Source organism: Barbus barbus (genome assembly GCF_936440315.1).
Source record: "Barbus barbus genome assembly, chromosome: 14".
Taxonomy (NCBI): Eukaryota; Metazoa; Chordata; class Actinopteri; order Cypriniformes; family Cyprinidae; genus Barbus; species Barbus barbus.
Window position 1 is genome coordinate 27765105 of NC_136742.1, and position 23038 is coordinate 27788142.

The 23038-nt window shown below is 37.7% G+C and overlaps 1 protein-coding gene across 1 annotated transcript; it reads right to left on the reverse strand.

Moving 5' to 3' along the window:
• Window positions 1-6547: 6547 nt before the first annotated feature.
• LOC306880706 (tribbles homolog 2-like) lies at window positions 6548-14613 on the reverse strand. Its single transcript, XM_079434430.1, has 3 exons — window positions 13625-14613; window positions 12651-12943; window positions 6548-8539 (listed from the first exon to the last, which is right to left on the reverse strand). Exons 1-3 carry the CDS (start codon window positions 13892-13894, stop codon window positions 8068-8070), a joined length of 1035 nt encoding a protein of 344 aa, XP_079290556.1. The 5' UTR covers window positions 13895-14613; the 3' UTR covers window positions 6548-8067.
• Window positions 14614-23038: the final 8425 nt, after the last annotated feature.

Consider the following 23038-nt stretch of genomic DNA (forward strand, 5'->3'; position numbering starts at 1 on the left):
ATCTGCTAATATGAGTAAAGAGAAGGAAATTATTTCTCTGAAGAGAAAAATTACTTTTTATTGCTTTTCAACCACAAACACGAAAGATGGATGGCAAAGCATAAAAATAATGATTAAAGATATTGAAAATCTTTAATTTAATTTTTTATTATTTCAGCTGCCCTCCTGGATACCAGTCTTTATTTCAGTTTCTGTAAGACTTTTCATTTTCATTATACATCATGTTTGTCTTCAGTTCTTCCTGTATTAACATTTCTGGAAAGCTTTTTTTTTTTTTTTTTGACTGCTAAAACCAAGTCACCATTGGTTTATTGAAGTAAAACATAACTGTGGTAGAATCAGCAGTTACCATGGTAAAATATCTTTTATCTCTTAAAATACTGTCTTAAACACTCAGCTCTTAATTAGTATGTGAGTGCGCCATCTACTGGTATATACTAAATAACAGAATGACACAAACACATCCAAATATTATGTGATGAATATACATATATAAAGTGTATATATATATATGTGTGTGTGTGTGTGTGTGTGTGTGTGTGTGTGTGTGTGTGTGTGTGTGTGTGTGACCCTGGACCACAAAACCAGTCTTAAGTGTCAATTTTTCAAAATTGAGATTTATACATCATCTGGAAGTTGAATAAATAAGCTTTTCATTGATGTATGGTTTGTTAGGATCGGACAATATTTGGCCGAGATACAGCTATTTGAAAATCTGGAATCTGAGGGTGCAAAAAAATCTAAATATTGAGAAAATCACCTTTAAAGTTGTCCAAATGAAGTTCTTAGCAATGCATATTACTAATCAAAAAATGAAGTTTTGATATATTTATGCTAAGAAATTTACATATCTTCATGGAACATGATCTTTACTAATGATTTTTGGCATAAAAGAAAAATCGATCATTTTGACCCATACAATGGTTTTTTGGCTATTGCTACAAATATACCCCAGCGACTTAAGACTGGTTTATATATATATACTTTATTATATTTGAACTGTATAGACTGTTTTATTTGTAAGTGTTTATGTAGTTATTTCACCCTTTTTTCACTTTCACCGATATAAAACTTTGGAAAGGTTTTGAAAGTTTTTGGGGTTTTTTTAAGGAAATATAATGCTCACCAAAGCTGCATTTATTTGGTCAAAAATACAGTAAAAACAGTAATATTGTGAAATATTATTACAATTTAAAATAACAGTTTTCTAGTTTAGTAGCCTATATTTTAAAATATAATTTATTCCTGAGATGCAAAGCTGGATTTTCAGCATCATTACTCCAGTCTTCAGTGTCACATGATCCTTCAGAAATCATTATAATATACTGATTTGATACATAACAAGAAACATTATTTTCAATATTGAAAAAAGTGCTGCTAATATTTGTGTGGAAAACCTATGAAATTTTGTGAATGGAAATGTTTTTTTTTTTGCAAGTAAAAGAAAAAAAGCACTTGTTAGTTACAGTGAATTTGAATGATTTACTGTAAACAGCACATGCATGCATGACTCCCCTTGGATGAAACCCATGAGATCTGTGCTCTGGATTAACCAGCAACTCAATAACCGATCAAGTGAGTTAATGTTCGAGCCGAATCACTAATAAATGGTGACTCTGCAGATCATGTGAGCTTTATGAGGAGAGTAAACTAGCTCAGGGTGTCAACGTACCTGTATTGAGTGGCCACGACCTCAAGGGAGCAACAGTAAGAGTCTGTTTGCGGTGTTTTGATTGGGTGACTTCACTCTGATTGGTCGTTGAGGTTACAGTAGCTGCATTGTCAAAATGCTCCTGCTCCATTCCGAAGAGGAACTCATCTGTTTATTGACATGCAGGATAATGAGAAGCCCGTTAAGCCAGATGTAAACTGCAGCATACTGGCATATCCACGCAGGCTTTGTTTAGGATATAAAAACACACGGAGGGGGAAAGCGCACTAAATTAAATGTTAGCTCTGGCCTGCTTCCTAGAGTTGGTTTGAGCAGCTTCTGTCTTGGAATGAGGCCGGAAAAGAGAAATAAACACGGAGGAGCTCCAACTGCACTGCAAAATCAACATCATCCCATCGCTGGCAGTTTACGGCACGTCGAGCCCCGCTGGGCTGCTTAGCTCCTCTGATTTCTGCCAATATCATAACGTGCTGAGCTCAAGCGTTCACTTTCTCTGTAGGGTTGCATTCACACGTTATCGTCTGAGGCTAAAATGCTTGTGTGCGGTGTTGATTCCAAATAAAACAATCAATGTAATGATGCAAAGACAGAACAACAGTAATGATCGATCGGTGAATAGGGAAAAGACTTGGCTGCATTTTAATGGAAAGTTCCACTGCGTTCTGAACCAGTGTGCTTCAAACCAACACACAAAGTAAATTTAAACATTTTTATTAATATATCAATAAAATCTAGTATTTGTTTTTTTATTGGCCTTTACAAACCCTTTGTTTGCCTGCTTGATATAGCAATTATGCATATTTTAACAAAAACAAAACATTATAGTCTTTTATTTGAAATATAATTTTATGATTTTGAATAATTGTATAATATAATTCATGTTTTAGCCTACATGTTTTCCAGTAAATATTTGCTTGTTTATTTACTGGCCTTTACATGCCTCTTGTTTCCAACTTCAGCTATTGTATAATGTAAATAAGTGTCATTTTATATTAAAGAAAATTATATTTTTTGTATACAACTTTTATTTTTTGCATAGAATTGTTTTACAATTAAGTTTTAGTAGAAGTTTAAAGAAGTTTTATTTTGTTGTTGTTATATTATTAATATTTACTATGAAATCGGTTATTCTGTTTTGCTACATTACATTTTTGAGGGTTTTTTTTGGCCTTTACAAACCCCTGTTTTCTATTCAGCTCCCTTTTATAATGAATTTTAAAAAGATGCAATCCCGCACACTTGCTAAATATTGAAGTTAAGACTTCATCAGGCATATAATGAATAAAAAAAAATAAAAAAAATCTATAAAATAAGTTTAGCTTTCAATGAAATAATAATAGAAAAATAGAATTAAAAATCAATTATGTTGCAAATTATTCTGAGAAAATGCAGGAGCTGAATATGTCCTTCACTGAGTTTCACTGTCACATTTACATCTTTAAAAATAATGATGTGATGTTTCTGATGATCAAATTTAAGGGAGTGAGGAGGAACCACACATTTTCTTTGTTCAGCAGTAACCTTTTCAAATAATATCAGCCTGAAATGTAGGCTATATAGGCACAAATGGCTCCGCTCCCTAAGGATGAACTGCATTCTTTAATCATTTTTATTACAGTCTAATCGCTCTGTGCTTGTTCTTCCAGATGTCTGCATCGAGAGATTAACTACACAACCTGAATGATAACAAATACAAAACAGAATAAAGCTACAAGTGTGTAGGGAACGAGTGAGAGCTGTGAATGGGTTACACAGTCATATTTGCACTAAATAAATACAACAACAAAGAAAAACCATTCATGCTTGTACAATGTGATTTAAGGGATTCATTTGTAGGAAATATGTCACATTTCCCATTTGTCCACCAGGGGGCGTAAAATGAACAATGTTGCTGGTGATTATGGCCCCACTGAAAGCCATTACTTCCACACTATGGTGCAGGGCCAAATTAAAAGGAGCACGATGGGCAGTAACTGTCAACCTAATGGTGTCTTACACAGTGTGATATTTAATTTGGTCTCAGCAGTGATTAGAGAAGATTATCTCCAGAAATATTATTTATGAACACACTATGGTGTTTTGTCTGGATTTGCACACACAACTATCGTCTGCTTTTATCAGATGAGAATGCTAATTAGAGTAACTGTAGATTGCTTTATTAAATGGGGTCTGAGTAATGAGCTCCAGGAAATTTGATTTTAAAATCTCCTTTGCACCTATCAGAACTGAAATAAAATAAAAAAATCTTCAGTGAAAGCATGCAAATAATTCGCCAACTTCCATAAAACTTATAAATAAATAAACAAAACTATAGAAAAAAATATTCAAATAATTTTTAATTGCAAAATTCAAGTTGCAACTAATCCTTTAACTTCCATTAAAATTAAATGTGCTTCTAAACTGAAAAAAAGTAGAAACTATTTTCACTTAGAAATTGGTAGTAAATTTTGCAAGCAATACAATGAAACGGCAAATAACACTTTGAATTAAACATAACATTATTTACATGAATGCACAGGTAGATAAAACCAGAAGTGCATGCATAAATGTTCAGGAGCTCCGTGCATTAGTTAGTTGAACATGGGCCAAATGTTGCAGCATATGCACATCTGGCACACAAATGCACTAATTTATTTTCAGCACAGCATGGCTACTGCCCATGTTAAAAAACACCCTTTTCTGGAAGTGTGGAGGTGTGTTTGTACAAGAAGACATTTGCATATGTATTTAGAGGGGCTGAGTATATATCAACAGCTTTTTATTTTGCGTGTTGGCTCTTGGAGTATATTTGAATAGAAAATGTACTTATAATGTGAACGTCTGAAAAACCCCTCTGCATTATAGGCAGTGTTTCAGTTGGACCATCAATGTCAGGTCCACAAGGGACACAAGTGTTAAATGTACATTATGTGTGTTTTATGGCATGACTGCACATGACACCAAGTCTGCAGGGTCAGATCAAGTCTTCAGCTGTAGATCAGAGAAAATGGGCCCACTGCACAAGACATTAATCTGTATTTGATGGATTATTTCCCAGCAGGCTTTAGTCAGATTTAGTGGCAGTCAAGCAGTGAAATCAACCAATCTGCTGAGGGAAAAATGCTTTAGATTATGAAGTCAGAGAGTGATGTTTGCATGTGAATTATCACAAGTCTTAATGTCCAGGAGATCAAAGGCATTAACTATCTAAACTAGAGAGAGAACATAAACCATGAACACCAACAGGTATAAAAAAGGGCCTGAATATGAGTCGTGATAGACTAATATGTGGCAGGCCAATTAATCATCCATTTTGAGATTATGATCAGCATCATCTGATAATTGTGCTAATTAAAAGAAGTAACCTACACTTATACATTTATACAGGTGCATCTCAGAAAATTAGAATATGGTGAAAAAGTTAATTTTTTCTTGTAACTTATTTCAAAAAGTGAAACTTTCATATATTTTAGATTCGTTACAAAATATTAGAATATTTCCTAAGATCAATCAAAAAAAGGATTTGCAAAACAGAAAAGTTCAAGTTCTTTAAAGTATGTTGATTTATGCACTCAATACTTGGTCGGTGCTCCTTTAGCACAAACTCCAGCATCAGTGAGGTGTGGCATGGAAGCGATCAGCCTGTGGCTCTGCTGAGGCACTATTGAGACTTCAGCTCGTCTGTATTGTTGGATCAACTGTTTCTCATCTTTCTCTTGAAAATATACCATAGATTCCATATGGGGTTCAGGTCAGGCATGTTGGCTGGCCAATCAAGCACAGTAATATCATGGTCAGCAAACCATTTGGAAGTGGTTTTGGCACTGTGGGCAAGTACTAAATTCCAGCTGGAAAAGGAAATCAGCATCTCCATAAAGCTTGTCAGCAGATGGAAGCATAAAGTGCTCTAAAATCACCAGGTAGACATTGCATTGACTTTGGACTTGATAAAACACAATGGACCAACACCAGCAGACGTCACGGCACCCCAAATCATCACTGACTTCGGAAACTTCACACTGGACTTCAAGCAGCTTGGATTCTGTGTCTCTCCAGTCTTCCTCCAGACTCCAGACCTTGATTTCCAAATGAAATGCAAAATTTACTTTTATCTGAAAAGAGGACTTTGGACCACTGAGCAATATTTCTGTTTCAGAAGTGGCTTGGTAGCCCTTTTCCTGAAGACGTCTGAGCGTGGTGACTCTTGATGTATTGACTCCAGCTTCAGTCCACTCCTTGTCAAGCTCTCACTTGCGGTCATCCCTGTTGCTTGTGCACCTTTTCCTACCCAATTTCTTCTTTCCAGTCAACTTTGCATTTAATATGCTTTGATACAGCACTCTGTGAACAGCCACACCTTTCAGTAATGACCCTCTGTGACCCTCTTTGTGGAGGGCGTCAATGATCGTCTTCTGGATCATTACCAAGTCAGCAGTGTTCCCCATTATTGTGGTTTCAAAGAACAAGAGATTCCCAGAATTTATACTGTATGGATGGTCATTTATTGAAACTCAAATGTAGTAAAAATATTCAAATATTTTGAGATACTGATTTTTGACTTTCATGAGCTGTAAGCTCTAATCATCAAAATTAAAACAAAAAAAAAACTTTTGAAGTGTTATACTGTACATGTAATGAATCTAAAATATATGAAAGTTTCACTTTTTGAAATAAGTTACAAGAAAAAATGAACTTTTTCACCATATTCTAATTTTCTGAGATGCACCTGTAGATAGATAGATAGACAGATAGATTATAAATTATATGAATAGAATTATATAAATGTACATATTTTCTAAATATATACTGTATGTGTGTGTATTTATATATACATAATAAAAACATTGTTTATTTGTCTGTTTATGTGCTTAAGACTGGACAAAAAGATGCAGCATTCAGTGTGCAGTTCACAATTTATTTACTGAATAAATCTGGACAAAACACCAAAAATCTGTTACATTACAATCAGAGCATCTGAGGCAGATATCCCACCATGCACTCCCCCCTCCCCTTGAAAACATGAGGACAAAAAAAAATGAACGAACAAAAAAAGAAAAACATCCTTCAAAATTGGCATCTAATCAGCACCAACTTAGGTAGGCAAGTTCCTTCTACAAAACGAGTGAAAGCACAATGACCAGAGGAAGAAATAAACAATAAAAAGAAACTATTAAGCGCAATTGGACTCCTAGTAAATCCTTCGTAAGATTCTTCTTTAAGAAAGCAAAACTGAAAAATGAACTCCCTTCTTGCTAGGCAGGCTAAAGCATTCATAGGGCACATGCCATTGACTAGATATAAATCACGATTTCAAGTAACATTGATATACGACGAAACATGTCTACATGTACCCATTCAAAACATGATCATTTCACAGACCTATGCAGGCAGTAGAGTTAACATGAGGTACTCGAGACGGTGTAGTCGTAGAAATATCGTCTAATATTTATGGAGTCAAATGCAAAAAACAAAAAAGGTCAGCGTGCGTTTAGGGTGCGCGATTACTGGCACTGACGTTAAATCGTAGACCTTCCAACTTGGGACAAACTCTGATACAAAAAGTCAAACCTGTCCTGTGTCAAATGTATTGCCTACAATATTCGTGAAAAATGGCGGTTAAGAAAACAACGAAAAACCCTGCAAGTATTTCTCTTTAAATATAGTAGTAGTTACCTTATAAATAAAATTAAAAAAAGATACACTTTGCTCCAGCAAAAGAAAAACAACTAAAAGTTAAATAGATGATACTAGTCCAGAGAGGATCTCCAAGCCTAGGCGAGTCAAGTGCTTGACGTTTTTTATTCTCTGAAGACTCACAGAGAAAGTTTCAGTTATGGAAAAAAAGAGCGAAAAAAGCAGCAATAATAGTAAAAGGAACAGCTTAATGCAACACAAATCGTTCTTAATGCAGCCGAAATGAATCAAAACACAAAAAATGACATGGTTTTCGCAGTATTGACCTGGAGGGCTGTCGAAACACTATACTTAAAATGAACTGAGGATCAACAATTTGCATTTGAGGAAAACAAGTAACTAAGACACGTTCAACAAATCAGAGCTGGAAACAGGAGAGGTTGAGCAGTTTTGCCTGATATTTTCTTTGTTCCTTGGCTGCGTTCTCCTGTGCTGTAATGCATGTTTGTAGCTTACTGTGACTCGTACGCCTTGTGAGCACCACGTAAAATGAAGACAAAAATACATGGAAATAAAGGAAAAACCAAAGTAAGTCTTGCTACATCACTCGACGCGCTTCGTCCAGAAGTCCTAGCTTAGGAAGAAGTCCTTTCCACCCAAGCCAGAACCGACCATGTCTTTTCACGGAATGGGAAATAATGATAGACACCATTTTTAATGAGTGTATTTCTTTTTTTCTGATAATCTAAAAGGACGTGGCATAATGTCTGACGAGTTTGTGCTCAGCTAAAGAACTGTTCCAGTTCTTCTTCCATGTTGGCCTCTGGCACCATTTGGTCCAACTCTCGCTCGCCTCTTCCGTGGCTGGCGGCTGCCGAACCCCCGGAGGCCGAGAACCAGGGATGATCCAGGATCTCTCGAGAGGTGAGGCGTTCGGCCGGTTCTCGCCGCAGGATGCTACGGATGAGGCATCGTGCTTTGGGCGTTAGCGTCTCGGGGATGCTGAACTGGCCGCGGCGGATCTTGCTGAACAGCGAGCTGGGCTCCACGTCGTGGAACGGGTAGCGGCCCACCAGGATGGTGTAGAGCATCACGCCTAAGCTCCACACGTCCGCCGCCTTACCAGAATAGCTGCCATTTGCGTTGAGGATTTCCGGGCTGACGTAGGCTGGACAGCCGTGTTTGTCCGAGAGTGAATCGTCACCTCCTTCAAGGAGGTATGTATCCTCTAAACTCTCCAACTTTACAAGGTTCCTGGGAAAGACAGAGAATAACATGAAAATTTACATATTTGGAAGACATGAGGTGTTAAATAAGAGGGAAACGATTATTGGTTTGATGGCTTTCAAGATGGATGATACAACAATTGAACTGAAAAACTAATATATATATAAATTTTGTAACGTTTTTTAACGTCTAGTTTGTCGGTTTCTTAAACGTATCATAGAAAACTCAAGCATCTATGACATCTAATGGGAAATGACTGACAAACAGAAAAGTCATAATATACATTAAATGGAATAAAATTAAGATAAAACAGACTGAAAATGTTGTTAAAGATGTAAAATAAATTTAAAGAAGCAAACTTTCAGTTGTGTTGGCTTTCAGGATCCTTCAAAAATGATATGATCAAAAACAATGAGAGAATCAATCTAAGAGAAATCCATGCATCCAAATCTGTCAGTTCAAAATAACAAAAAAACAACAACTTTCAAATCATATTTTCCTCTACTATTGTAGTTTTTCGACAGCAAAGCATAAATATCCTCTACATATTGGACTGTAAATCCCTTGCATAAAAAGGCAATATAAAGATAGCCTTGGGACATTCCTGCCAGTCTAATCCAGAGGGAAATCTGGTTTCATTCTGGGAATTATAAAAAGCAGGAATAATGCCACACCAAAGATGGAATTCCACAAACCATCACTTTTTCCCTGTGATCCTAGTTTTTCCACTGTAATCCTGTAATTTGTACAATAATGCAAAACATGAAACATACATATGACGACAAACAATCTGCTATATATTCACAGCAATGATTCTGTTGCTAAAGTAATATAAAATAAAACAACATTGATACTTTAAGTCACTTTTTATTTGGTCGTTATGTTTTTTAAAAAGCATGTCAGACTGATTTATCTGTACTTGTATCAAAAGTATGAGAGCATCAAGATGTTTTTAATAATGTCTTTGATGCAAAATCAGGGTTTAGGGTAAGTTCACGAATCAGATTCATAACTATCCTTTTGCATCATAAACTTAAAAACAAGTGATATTAGTAAAACACTGTGACAAATTTATATTTAGATACAGTACTGTGATACATATTTACATATATATGATTAAATTAATACTTTAATTCAGCAATAATGCATTAAATTGATTAAAAGTGACAAAGACTTTTATAATGTTACAAAAGATTTCTATTGCAAATAAACTTTCTATATCGTGGCTTCCACAAAAATATTAAGCAGCACCACTGTTTTCAACATTAATAAGCAGCAAATTAGCATATTAGATGATTTCTGAAGGATCACGTGACACTGAAAACTGGAGTAATGATGCTGAAAATTCAGCTTTGCATCACAGGAATAAATGACATTTTAAAAGATATTAGAGAGTTCATATAATAGTTTATATTATGTATTTTTTAACTAATAAATGCAGCCGGTGTAAGAATAACAGGCTTTTTCAAAAACATTTGAATAAATATTACCGACCCCAAACTTTTGTAGAGTTATACAACTCCCTTTATGTGCTTACAGTTTTTTCAAACTCCACAATTTGCATCCCTGCTTATTCATCAAAAAGCTGAAAATCCCTGAGACTAACTACATCGTGCAGCCCAAGTTACAAAGACAAAAAATAAAAAACAATATATGCAATGAAAACATCTTCTTCAAGCTGCCTCGTGACTCAGATTCTGAATCAGAAACCATCCGAATGAAACCATACTCCCACTGAGTCTCAGCAAAACATCCAATACATTCCTCGGAGCTCAAAATAGCCATATTATTTTTCACGACAAGCGGTATCCTGCTGCGTGGAAAGGTTGCAGGGCATCTAAATTACCTGAAGGTCAGAAATGAACTGGATGCCCCTTCTCTGATCTGAACTTGTGACCCGTTTCCATGTACCGCTGTGCAAAAAGAACATGGCATGCTCGAAATATTCTCTTAATGACATGCAGCATATGTGAGTCACAGCTCCACGACGCGGCTGAGTTACACCGGGTCAAGAGCCTGCAAAGAACACCGGCCCACACCAAAGCAGGAAAAACGGAGGAGGACACGTGGATGCACACACTTGAACATTAGGGAGCGATTCCAGACGAACTGCACTGCAGTCTCTAGCGTGCGATGGCAGAATGTTACAAGCGTCCTTCATGACATAACCAGGTCAGGAACCCACTACGCCGAGGAATGCAGTTCTGTCTGGCTCGCTTTCCTCTCTGGTTCCAATCTTGGTGCGCCCTTGGTGTTTGATTTCTGGCCAGGGTAATACTCACCATCCTTGGCCACGTTTACTTGCGCTCGTCTGCAATCACTCATTGGTAGGTGGACGGTTGACGCACCAGACCACAGAGCATGGGAACAGTAAGGTCACCGAGCTCACATTTAAAGCACCGGGCAACATTCTCCATTTCCATCGAGCAAGCCAGAGGGAATCTAGCTGAGCTGACTCATTTAGCCACTGGGGCAACTGCTATTTAGCTTAAACGGTAAGGCCACCCAGATTCATAACGCAGCCTTGGGATTATTTCAGACTAATTTGACTGCCAAACATATGTGCAGGCTAATTTTTTAAAACTTAACACGCAATGCCATTCAAAACTATTTTACTTCAAAAACATGACTTTTTCGGAGCGAAACAGGGTTGCAAATAGGAAAACAAAAGACAGGACTTAATGTTTATTAATTGGAGGGGAGGGGTCAAAAATTATGAGGGTTTGCTGATGTCAGCCAAAAACGAGAGGTATTTCGGAGGCGGAGCATGATGGAATACAAAAAGCAATATTTTTTGTAATAACTTGTAGGACTAAAATGAAAAATAGTAATGCACCGAAGCAATCATAAATATTCAGCAGCAACAGAAAAGAAAATATATATTGAGTTTGGATGAAACCACTGATTGAAACAGTGATGATTAATTATCACTTCTTGACAGTGTCCATATATTTTGTGCACAGAATCAGGATAAGCCATAACAGGTAAACTTGTCAGCGGCTTTATGCACTTCGCCATGACAAAAATAGATGCTGAAGTTGCCATTTGTAAAATGTGTTACTAAAATATCAAGTACTGGCAACCCACTGCCAGATAACTTTACCATGACTGGTTTCATTTATAATATTTATCATATCACAACACCCTGAACAGCATACTAAATTCAACCACCCACTTTTTTTTTTACGCAAACTTTATTTTTGGCTAAATTAAAACTTTAATTTCCGTTTTGGTTTTTAAAAACCAAAACAAATCAGTGCTTCACTAATACATATTTGCACAGAAATGACCTGAAATCAGTGTTAAGAAAGTAAATATGGTCCGTTTTTATTCCAGGTTGACTTTATATAAGACATTTACAATTCCAGCCTAAAATTATATTAAATACTGTAAATGCCTATATGGGTAAATTAATAAAGACCTGTAGCATTTCAGATGGTGAATACATTCTAAAACTAGATACCACTGAGAGTATGAGATGGTAAAACCACAACAATTTGATTAACATCATGGAATGGAATGAAGACATCACTAAAGACCCCATGAAATCAAAACTGGAATGACTTTAAGCATTAAGGCCATTTATGATATTACTCATTCAAAAGTTAATTAAAAATCTTGTAGTACACATCTGCAATTAAAAATTTTGGTGCTGTCACTATTACTAATTTTTGCAGGAAAAATCCAGTCACAATGGTTTAAGCTGGTCGTGCAAATGTTTGCATTGGTTTGAAAGCGACGTCTGTGTGAGAAGTGCTTCATATATTACTACACGATCAACAAAATACCTTTTTTTGGCATCAAAAATCTTTATCTCAGGCGTGTAACCAAATGTGTCCAATCCTATGCTCTCTAGAATGGGAATGTCCCCTAATACCGGCTGCCAATGACAACAGCAAGTAGCAATTCATGGTTCGCAATTGTAAATGAACTTTAAGCTATTTGCATTTTAAAGGGGGGGGGGGGGGGGCAACCTCTTCAATAATGTTTGTTTCAATAGGAAGCACATCATTAATATACCATATTTACAATAACAGTATGCGAATAATGTGCTGTCCATGCAAAACAAACCTCTCTTTAAAAGACCAAATGTGCACATTCGGTTTGAACCCAACAACCTTACTAGTAGTTTCTTTACCTGTCCTCGTTCTTAAAGACGAACTTCCTCAGCTTGAGGTCTCGGAGGACCAGGCCGTTGTCGTGGCAGTGCGCCACAGCTGATGCTATCTGATGGAAAAGTCTGGCGGCCTCTTCCTCTCGCAGCTTCTTGCAAGTGCGAACGAAAGAGTGCATGTCGCCATGGCTCCTCTCGAAGAACACGTACGCTCGCGTATCCCCCAGAAGAATCTCCACTACCTGGTTAATGTTCTCATGGGTGCCCAGCACGAAGTAAGCAGCCAAGGACTCTTGGTATCGACTGATATCAAACACCTGGAGGAGAGAGAGCATTTTGAATTCGATTAGAAGCAATCATCGATTTCCCAACAGAGTGCAAAAGTATTAGCCCCCCCCAAGACAAGAGCCCTGCTATTGGTATCTTCAGAGACAAGGCCTAATTCTGAAACAAAAGAATGGAAATCCATGCAACGCAGAGTCGAAAGGCATTACACCTCTGCTACATTTCCGAGTCCCCAAAACACACACTGAATTTTGATGTTGCTTAGTAACAGACACCTAAAAGAGAGAGACGGGCTAAATGTAACACGACAGCGGTGGACATCGGAGGAGGCCGTTCTCTCATCAGAAGATAAGAGGTTCTTACTAATGGCTTTCCGCCCACGTCAGCCCATTCAGAGTGTCTTATGTTTCAAAGTCATGTGGACTTGCAAGCATGAATGCATGGCTGTATGCATGCACACACACACACTCTCACTCACTCACTCACTTCAGAGGTATTCCCACATGCTTTTTTGCACGTGACTATAACTCATTACTTGATGTCATTGTTGATGAATCATAAAAGAAAAGCCATTCATTTGATAATGCACCAATGGGAACCTCGCTAATGAATGCAGTAAGCCATATGCATGTCTGACATACATCCCTATCTATAGCTGATGCAACTGCATGAGTGTTCCGTTACAAAATTATATGCATACGTGTTTTTCTTACCTTGCACACGAGCTCTTCCCCACTGTGCAGGTGGGTGGCTCTGAAAACGTGGTCTCCCTCAATGGGCTCCAACAAAAGGTAATTTCCAATGCAGGAAATGCAGTGAGAGGAGTCAGGGGTCTCAGGGGGGCTGGGAGATCCTAAATTGGGACTGAAACTCTGGTTGGATTCTGTAGTCCTTAGACAAGACAGCTCCTCAAAGTCGTGTGCTTTGTGCCTCGATCTCCCATAACGCGAAATGTTAATGGGACTGGATCTCTGTATGTTCATGAGTATAGGAGGAGGTTCGTCCAGATCAGGAGGGTTCAGACGGTCTTGGAGGAGGGGGGTGGAAGTGAATGACAGACAGATGCCCTCTATTTAACACTGGGCATGAAGGCAGCGGCGATTCCCCTTGACTGTAATGATGATCTTATGCATGTGCGTTAATTGCACTGACAATGTGGCGTCATTTGAGCACACATGCAATGACGTGCATGCACGAATTGTGACCTCAAAGAACAGCACGGTTTGGTTGCAAAAGCCCAAAACGCGTGAATCGGCGCGGTGTAATGTAAAGGCTGTGACGTCACGATCGATGCAGCGCAGCAGGTAAAGAATGATTTTTTTGCATTAAATTAAAAGGAAAGAGTGCCAGCTGGGTTTAGATATCCTGAGAGGGCGCTCCTTGTTCATTCACGCGAAGCCGATCCATGCATCTACCTAATATGGCTAGGAAAAATTTCCTCCAGGTCGCGAGCCGCCTTTTGTTAAGCCTGGGAAGTCGATGTCCTCCTCTTCGCGAGCAACCACACTCCGACGATCTCCGGCGCTTGGATCTGGACAAAGGCAAGAGGGGAAGGCCGACGTTCTCCCCGGGCCTATCCCTTGTTTCAGCAACAAGACGCCATTATCATAATCATCTTCTTCTTACTTACTTACGTGGCTGGGAACCTAGTCCATTGAACGCGCGGAGTCAGCTGCACTCACTGACTGCCTGAGCTCGCGGGACTGACTGGAGCTCTCCACGCGCACGACCAGCCCCCCTGACGTCACGGCCAAAACGCGCTCCCATTGGCCGCTCGCTTGATGCTGACACATCCACAGTCTCGCAAGCAAGCCATCCATGCAGTCATGTGAGATAATTGTTGTCCTTGGAATTTAATTGAAGCTCCCTAAATTATCTGTCGATATGGTGAATTCTAGGGGGAAGTGTGTGTTAGGATTAAAAGTCATTTGGTTTGTGCAATGAAGCAAAAATGACATCAAACTCTGATTAACTATATTGCCATGATGATTAAGCATTGAGTATGTGTCTGTGTACATACATTTCTGTCGTCATTTGGGTTAGTTTGCACATTTATCTTAAAGAAGTTTAATAATTTAAACAATTAGTTCTTAAATATTAGTGATGTGTACATATAGTAGGCCTACATCAAGCCAAGGCATACGGCGGAAGTCTGGAATAGAGTTGTTGGCCAGATGGTGACTGGGTTAAATCCCCACATGTTAATAGCAGGTCTGTTCCCTGCGAGATGCATGATTCTGTACCGTGCTTCTGAACAAAAACCAGATGTGTGGACATTCATGCTGTAGATTACACTCAATCTGGATTATATTCATATAGGCCTAGTCAAAAACATGTAGGCTAAAGACATGTCCTGATCATATCCATCCTGAAAAAATAAAAATATATTAAACACATATATTCATCCACTCACCCAAGACCTTAACTGATGTTGTTGTACCCTGCAATTCATACTTAAATTTTACTGCCAAATTATTTCAGAGCAGATAGATCATGTGTTCTTTCATTTGGTGTGGCATATTGACGAAGTGATGTAAGTTTTATGATCTGAGAGTTTGACTGATGAATGACAAAATGCCTGCTGTCTGTTATGTCTGTGTATAATCTGTTCCAGTTGTATCAAGTCTTGTTATTGTTGTTGCACAATGTCATGATTTGAGTAGGTGTTGAATTTCAAAACTGATTACATGTACTGGAGGAGAACATTGAGGAATCAAGGGGATGTTTTGAAATTGTGTGTTTTGGATGAATGACATTGTTGTGCCTCCCACTGGTACATTCACAAAGTGTTGTATTGTGTGTAACAGTGAATGGTGGGTAGAGTGAGATATTTATGTACCCCACGGATGAAATGTTATATGGATAGTTCACCCAAAATTATAAGTGTTGTATTTTACTCACTCTCATGTTATTTCAAACTATGATTTACTTTTTTTTTTTTTTTGTGGAACACAAATTGAGGAATGTTGACACCTCTCTCATCTACAGAATGAAAGCGCATGGAAACCAAAGGCTGACAAGCTCTAAAAAGGACAAACACACACAAAAAAAGCATCATGAATGTATTCCATACGACTTATGCTATATATAACTTTTAAAGCCATACAATAGTTTTTTTTGAGGAGAAGGTGGCAATTTACTTAAAATATTGTTAGAAATCTGTGATCACCATTCACTTTCACATGTTATTTAATATTATTGAGATACTTTCTATTTTTATTAATTTTGAATTACTTTTTATTTTCATATTTATTTTTTGTTTTTATTTTAATATTAAGTTTTAGCAATTTTGTTGTGTGTTTTTGTCATTTTTATTAGTTTAGCTATAGTTTTTCAGTTTTAGTTGGTAACACTTTACAATTAGGTTCATTAGTTAACATTAGTTAACATGAACTAGTTAATGTTAATTTCAGCATTTACTAATGCATTATTAAAATCTCAAGTTGTGTTTGTTAACATTAGTTAATGCACTGTGAACCAACAATGAACGACTGTATTTTAACAAAGATGAATAAAGTGTAATAAATGTATTGATCATTGTTTTTTCGTGTTAGTTAATACATTAACTAATGTTAACAAATGACACCTTATTGTAAAGTGTTACCTTTAAGTTAAATTAAAAATATACATTATACAAACATTTTTGGTTAGTTTTAATTTTGGTTAACGATAACAACTCTGATTTTCACGGTTTGAAAATGCTTAATTCCAAAAAAAAACTATGCATAGATGAACTTTTCTTCTCTGCATTTGTCCTTTTCTCTTGTTTGCTTCCTAGTTGTCTAATAAACGTGGCATTGTATTGTATCATTATTATTGGCTCCTTAACAAACTGCTTTTGTTGTTTTGTAAGTTGCTTTGGATGAAAGCTATGTGAAGTGAATAAAAGTAAAATCTATATTAATTGACTTTAAGTTAAAACTATTATTTGCCATCACCAAATCAACAAACACATGAATACAAAATTGTAAGCTAAAACTTTCTACAGTGATGGAAATTCAAGACATGAGGGTAAATTTTTATTTTCAATATATGCATGTCCTTGTGTTGGTCCTTGCAGTGATTTTGTTTCACCGTGAGCAGCCAAATGTAAAGCAGTCACAATTCTTCTGTTTTGTTCATCTGAGAAAGTGACTTCCCACTTGCATTCCTGAGCTCCTGAACTGTTTTCCCAATGCAGAGTAAGCAGGGGGGTGGAAGGTGAGTGAATACAGGATTGAGCAATTCTTCATTGTGGAATGCAGGGCGTCATATGGAATGCACAAAGCTGGATGAGAGATACAGACAGAACTGTTCATTCCAAACAGATTCCACCCCCTGACATAACACTGCAAAGGGGGAGCCGGTAGCTTTTCTCCTCTGTTCATGACCTCGGTTTGCCCACGCTTCATGAGATTGTGTTTGTCACATACAGCCCCTTTCTTCCAGAATCATGGTCTATAGCCGCTAAATAGCTACCGAAAAAATATCTTGTCATGCTCGTAAAATAATTTTTCAACCAAAAATAAAAGTTTGCTGAAAATGTATACTCACCCTGAGGCCATCCAAGATGTAGACGTTTCTCCATCTGAACATTTTGTGAAATTTTGCATCACATCACTTGCTAACCAATGGATCCTCTGCAGTGAATGGGTGCCGTCAGAATGAGAGTCCAAACAGCTGATAAAAATTTCACAATAATCCACAAGTAACCAACACTCCATCAGTTCAAATAGTTAGTTTTGGCTAAATTATGAATCCTCCATTAATTTTATTGCTTTCTCCAGGGAAAACCAGTAAAAAAAGTTGTCTGGTCTGAATCAGGAGACAAATATGCTCAGATCAAGCACCGTTTACAAGCAAAAACAGACCTAAACAAATATTTTGGTGATGGACTTTTTCACTGGAGGAAGTGTTGTTATGGATTATCGACTCGTATCTTGGCTAGAGGTGACAGTTTGAAGTTAAAGCACCTTAATGATGGGTTTGTTTCCTACAAAAACACAGCTTTTCACTTCACAAGGCAATAATTAATGGACTGGAGTGGTGTGGATTATATGTTTTTATCAGCTCTTTGGACTCTCATTCTGACGGCACCCATTCACTGCAAAGGATCCATTGGAGAACAGGTGATGTAATGCTAAATTTCTCCAAAATCTGTTCTGATGAAGAAACAAACGCATCTACATGTCGGATGGCCTGAGGGTGAGTAAATTGTAAGCAAATTTTCATTTTTGGGTGAACTCCTCATACTCATTGACTATTTCAAACTCAAAGTGGGTTAGGATTTCCAAAGGTTGGTTTAACTTCTTTCTGAAGATTGGGTTCAAAATGACTCCATTTCCCCCTCTCTTATAGACCCAAATGCAGTGCATGGAGGCTGCAGAGACATAGTCGCATATTTAGGTCAAACCACTTTGTGTCACACAGAGAAATGCAACCCCACTAAATGTGTAAGTAAAAATGGGATTATCTATATACCAAAGTGCCTTATTTTCAGTATAGACCCATTTCTAACTCTCTTCTCTGCTAAATTGGGAAACTTCAAAGCGGGAAATGCAGCGGCTGCCTGGAAGTATAAAGATGATCACTCCTGGAAGTTTCCAAAGGGAAGTGGATGGCTAAAATCTTAATTAACCCCCTACAGCAATGGCACTCGCGCCTGTTAGCCACACCGCCCATGAGAAAATGAAACAATATTGTTGCTGGGAAATGTCTCTATCTCTATATTTTAAGCCTCGAGGTGGGTGAAGTATATATTTCTGCTCTGGAAAACTAGAAACATATTACTCTAACCCTTTAGCTATACCACACACAGTGGTGATGGCGCAGTGGATAAGACACATGCCTTTGGTGTGAGAGACCCGGGTTCGAATCCACTGTGAGACACCAATGTGTCCCTGAGCAAGACGCTTAACCCCTAGTTGCTCCAGAGGCGTGCGACCTCTGATATATATAGCAATTGTAAGTCGCTTTGGATAAAAGCGTCAGCTAAATGAATAAATGTAAAAACACACCAACAATATTAGGGTGCAAAACTGTGCAATTTAACAATTATTTAAACTTTTAAACAAAAAAAAATGCTTTGCAATGTCACTTTATTTCAGTCCATATAAGACTAATATCCAGTTATTCTCACATCACCTCAAACTGCCAAATCTCACTGAACATGAATCATTTCCAGGTTGCGTTTTGAGGCAAACATGCTGTCAGTTCTTCTGAAAATGAATTCTGTCATTATGTACTAACTGTCATGTTGTTCTCGGCCCAAATTGTTTGACATTATTTCTCCTTTGGAACAAAAAATACATATTGTGTCTTCTCTATACAATACGTTTCTAGCGAGGCAGTAACTGCTGTAACCAGACCATGGTCAGTTGAGTCGAACTTTGAATAAAGAACTAATCATTTTGTCATTTTTGAAGCTTGAAGAGATAGTTCATCCAACAATGAAAATTCTGTTATCATTTATGTATCCTCATATTGTTCCAAAACTGACAGAAAAAAGAAAGAAATGCAAACAGGTTTTTGAACAACATGCAGAGTTGCTAATGTTGACTAAAACTAAGAAAAATATTTTTTGTTGATTGAAATAAAGCTTAAAAACTGAAATTAAAATTAAAAACTGATAAATAAAATAATAATAAAAAGAATGACAAAATATTACAATTACTAAAGCTTAAAATGAAATACAAACCGCAAATATATAAATAAATAGTAATAAATAATACAATAGTATATACAGTATCTCACAGAAGTGAGTACACCCCTCACATTTTTGTAAATATTTTATTATATCTTTTCACGTGACAACACTGAATAAATGACACTTTGCTACAATGTAAAGTAGTGAGTGTACAGCTTGTGTAAATTTGCTGTCCCCTCAAAATAACTCAGCACACAGCCATTAATGTCTAAACCGCTGGCCACAAAAATGAATACACCCCTAAGTGAAAATGTCCAAATTGGGCCCAAAGTGTCAATATTTTGTGTGGCCACCATTATTTTCCAGCACTGCCTAAACCCTCTTGGGCATGGAGTTCACCAGAGCTTCAAAGGTTGACACTGGAGTCCTCTTCCACTCCTCCATGACGACATCACGGAGCTGGTGGATGTTGCGCTCCTCCACCTTCCGTTTGAGGATGCCCCACAGATGCTCAATAGGGTATAGGTCTGGAGACATGCTTGGCCAGTCCATTACCTTTACCCTCAACTTCTTTAGCAAGGCAGTGGTTGTCTTGAGGTGTGTTTGGGGTCATTATCATGTTGGAGTACTGCCCTGCGGCCCAGTCTCTGCTTCAGTATGTCACAGTACATGTTGGCATTCATGGTTCTCTCAATGAACTGTAGCTCCCCAGTGCCAGCAGCACTCATGCAGCCCCAGACCATGACACTCCCACCACCATGCTTGACTGTAGGCAAGACAGACTTGTCTTTGTACTCCTCAACTGGTTGCCACCACACACGCCTGACACCATCTGAACCAAATAAGTTTATCTTGGTCTCATCAGACCACAGGACATGGTTACAGTAATCCATGTCCTTAGTCTGCTTGTCTTCAGCAAACTGTTTGCAGGCTTTCTTGTGCATCATCTTTAGAAGAGGATCTTTTCCTTCTGGGACGGCAGCCATACAGACCAATTTGATGCAGTGTGCAGAGTATGGTCTGAGCACTGACAGGCTGACCCCCCCCCCCCCCCCCCCCCCCCCCCCCCCCCACACCCCACCCCTTCAACCTCTGCAGCAATGCTGGTAGCACTCATTCATCTATTTCCCAAACACAACCTCTGGATATGACACTGAGCACGTGCACTCAACCTCTTCGGTCGACCATGGTGAGGCCTGTTCTGAGTGGAACCTGTCCTGTTAAACCGCTGTATGGTCTTGGCCACCGTGCTGCAGCTCAGTTTCAGGGTCTTGGCAATCTTCTTATAGCCTACGCCATCTTTATGTAGAGCAACAATTCTTTTTTTCAGATCCTCAGAGAGTTATTTGCCATGAGGTGCCATGTTGAACTTCCAGTGACCAGTATGTGAGAGTGAGAGTGATAACACCAAATTTAACACACCTGCTTCCCATTCACACCTGAGACCTTGTAAAACTAACGAGTCACATGACACCTTGGAGAGAAAATGGCTAATTGGGCCCAATTTGGACATTTTCATTTAGGGGTGTACTCACTTTTGTGGCCAGCGGTTTAGACATTAATGGCTGTGTGTTGAGTTATTTTAAGGGGACAGCAAATTTACACTGTTATACAAGCTGTACACTCACTACTTTACATTGTAGCAAAGTGTCATTTCTTCAGTGTTGTCACATGAAAAGATATAATAAAATATTTACAAAAATGTGAGGGGTGTACTCACTTTTGTGAGATACTGTAATTACTAAAATAACACAATGACAAAATGAGAGTGAGTAAACAATAGCATAAGTTTATTTTAAGGTACACTGTATAAAATCAGATGATCATGACTTACGTTTATATAATACTTTCATCAAAATAAGTTGAGCAATTTCAAATTGGTTTGATGTGATGTTGAAATTATTTTACAACCAAGCTGATTATACTTAAAAATTGAAGGCAGCAACTTAAGTTAAAATGGGTGGAAATTTTTCACAGTGTGTTCTATCTCTTTCAGACCACAACTTTTAGAAAGATTTCAAAAAGTTTATGAAGGCTTCTCTGCAACCCGAGAAACTTTATGTGAAATACTGTGGCTAACTTCTGTCCAATCCTCTGACTCGGTAGATCCAGGAGAAATTTTCAAACTCAAGCCTTTTGGCTGCTGCTGCAGAAAGAATTCTGAAGACTGGGGAGAAAAAAAAAAACATATAGCTCCACTCGGATTTGACAGGGTGACTCAGATTCCAGACATGCAGGATGAATAACAACACAAAAAAGTCCAACAAACAAAAACATGAAAGAGCTGAGCTCCAGGCATCAGGGAGGACCAACAGCACCGCCAAAATACATTTGTCATATTTAATTATACTTATGGTTATTAATGAAGGAAGGCAGCCAAATGACACACGGTTATTTTGTAGCTGTACGAATGCCCCAAAGAGTGAAAATGTGTGCAGAAAGAATATAAATAAATGACAGGCAGAGAAGCTTTAATACATTATGTAGAATCTCGCTGAAAGCTTGAAAAATGGCATAAAAATGCAGGCTGGGAGGAAGGTCTCATTGTAGAGCTGTGATCTTTGAAACTCTGAACAAGTCCAGGAGGCAACATAAGCTTAAAACTCAATAACAGATTCTGAGAAAAAGGCAAAAGGAGTCTGAATCCCTCGACCAGAGCGGATTTACTGTGGCAACACGATTCAACTCTCGGGAGGACATACAAACATGTCTGTACATATAACTCACGTGAAATAAACCACTGAAAAGTGATGAGTAATGAGTGGAACCGTCAATCAATCAACAGTAACACATTTACAACACATTTTACTACCATAATGTGACATATTTACCAATGGAACAGTATAAAACAGAAGTTGATTTTACCCCTGAGCCATCAAAACGATCCATCAAAAATAGGTTTGGAAATGCCTTGAATTTAAATTTAAATGTCATTTACAGATAAGCTAAGTTTGTCAAAACAAATGGAATTTTGGCTCAAACGTTCTCATTTGAATGTTTTGGAAAAAGTCTAAAAGCCCTGAAGTTTGATGGATGGGTAGATAAAAAATATTTATGTTAAAGTTTATGTACTAAAATATAATATAAAAATGAAAAAAGTTGAAGTTGAAGTACTTAAATCACTGAGATGAAAAAAAAAAAAAACACACACTAAATGGAAATATGTAAAAAGCAAAAAAAATTACAAAACCACACAACAAATTTACTAAAACTTAAACTGAAAAAAATAAAAATAAAATGAATACATACTATTTATATAAAGAATACTAGACAGATAGATGTTTTTCAGTGTATCTGTATTTGCATGTGCCTAAATTTCTTTTCCTTGGCCCGTTATTCCAGTTCATCATCCAGTGGATTGTGCCCAATCCATTCCAACTCATTCAGACTCAGTTCTTCATCTGTTTTTTTTTTTCCCTTAACCCTTGATCACACACGCAATATTAAAGTACAAGTCTGGCTTCATCAAACGCCCTGTAAAACGATGCCATCCTCATGTGTG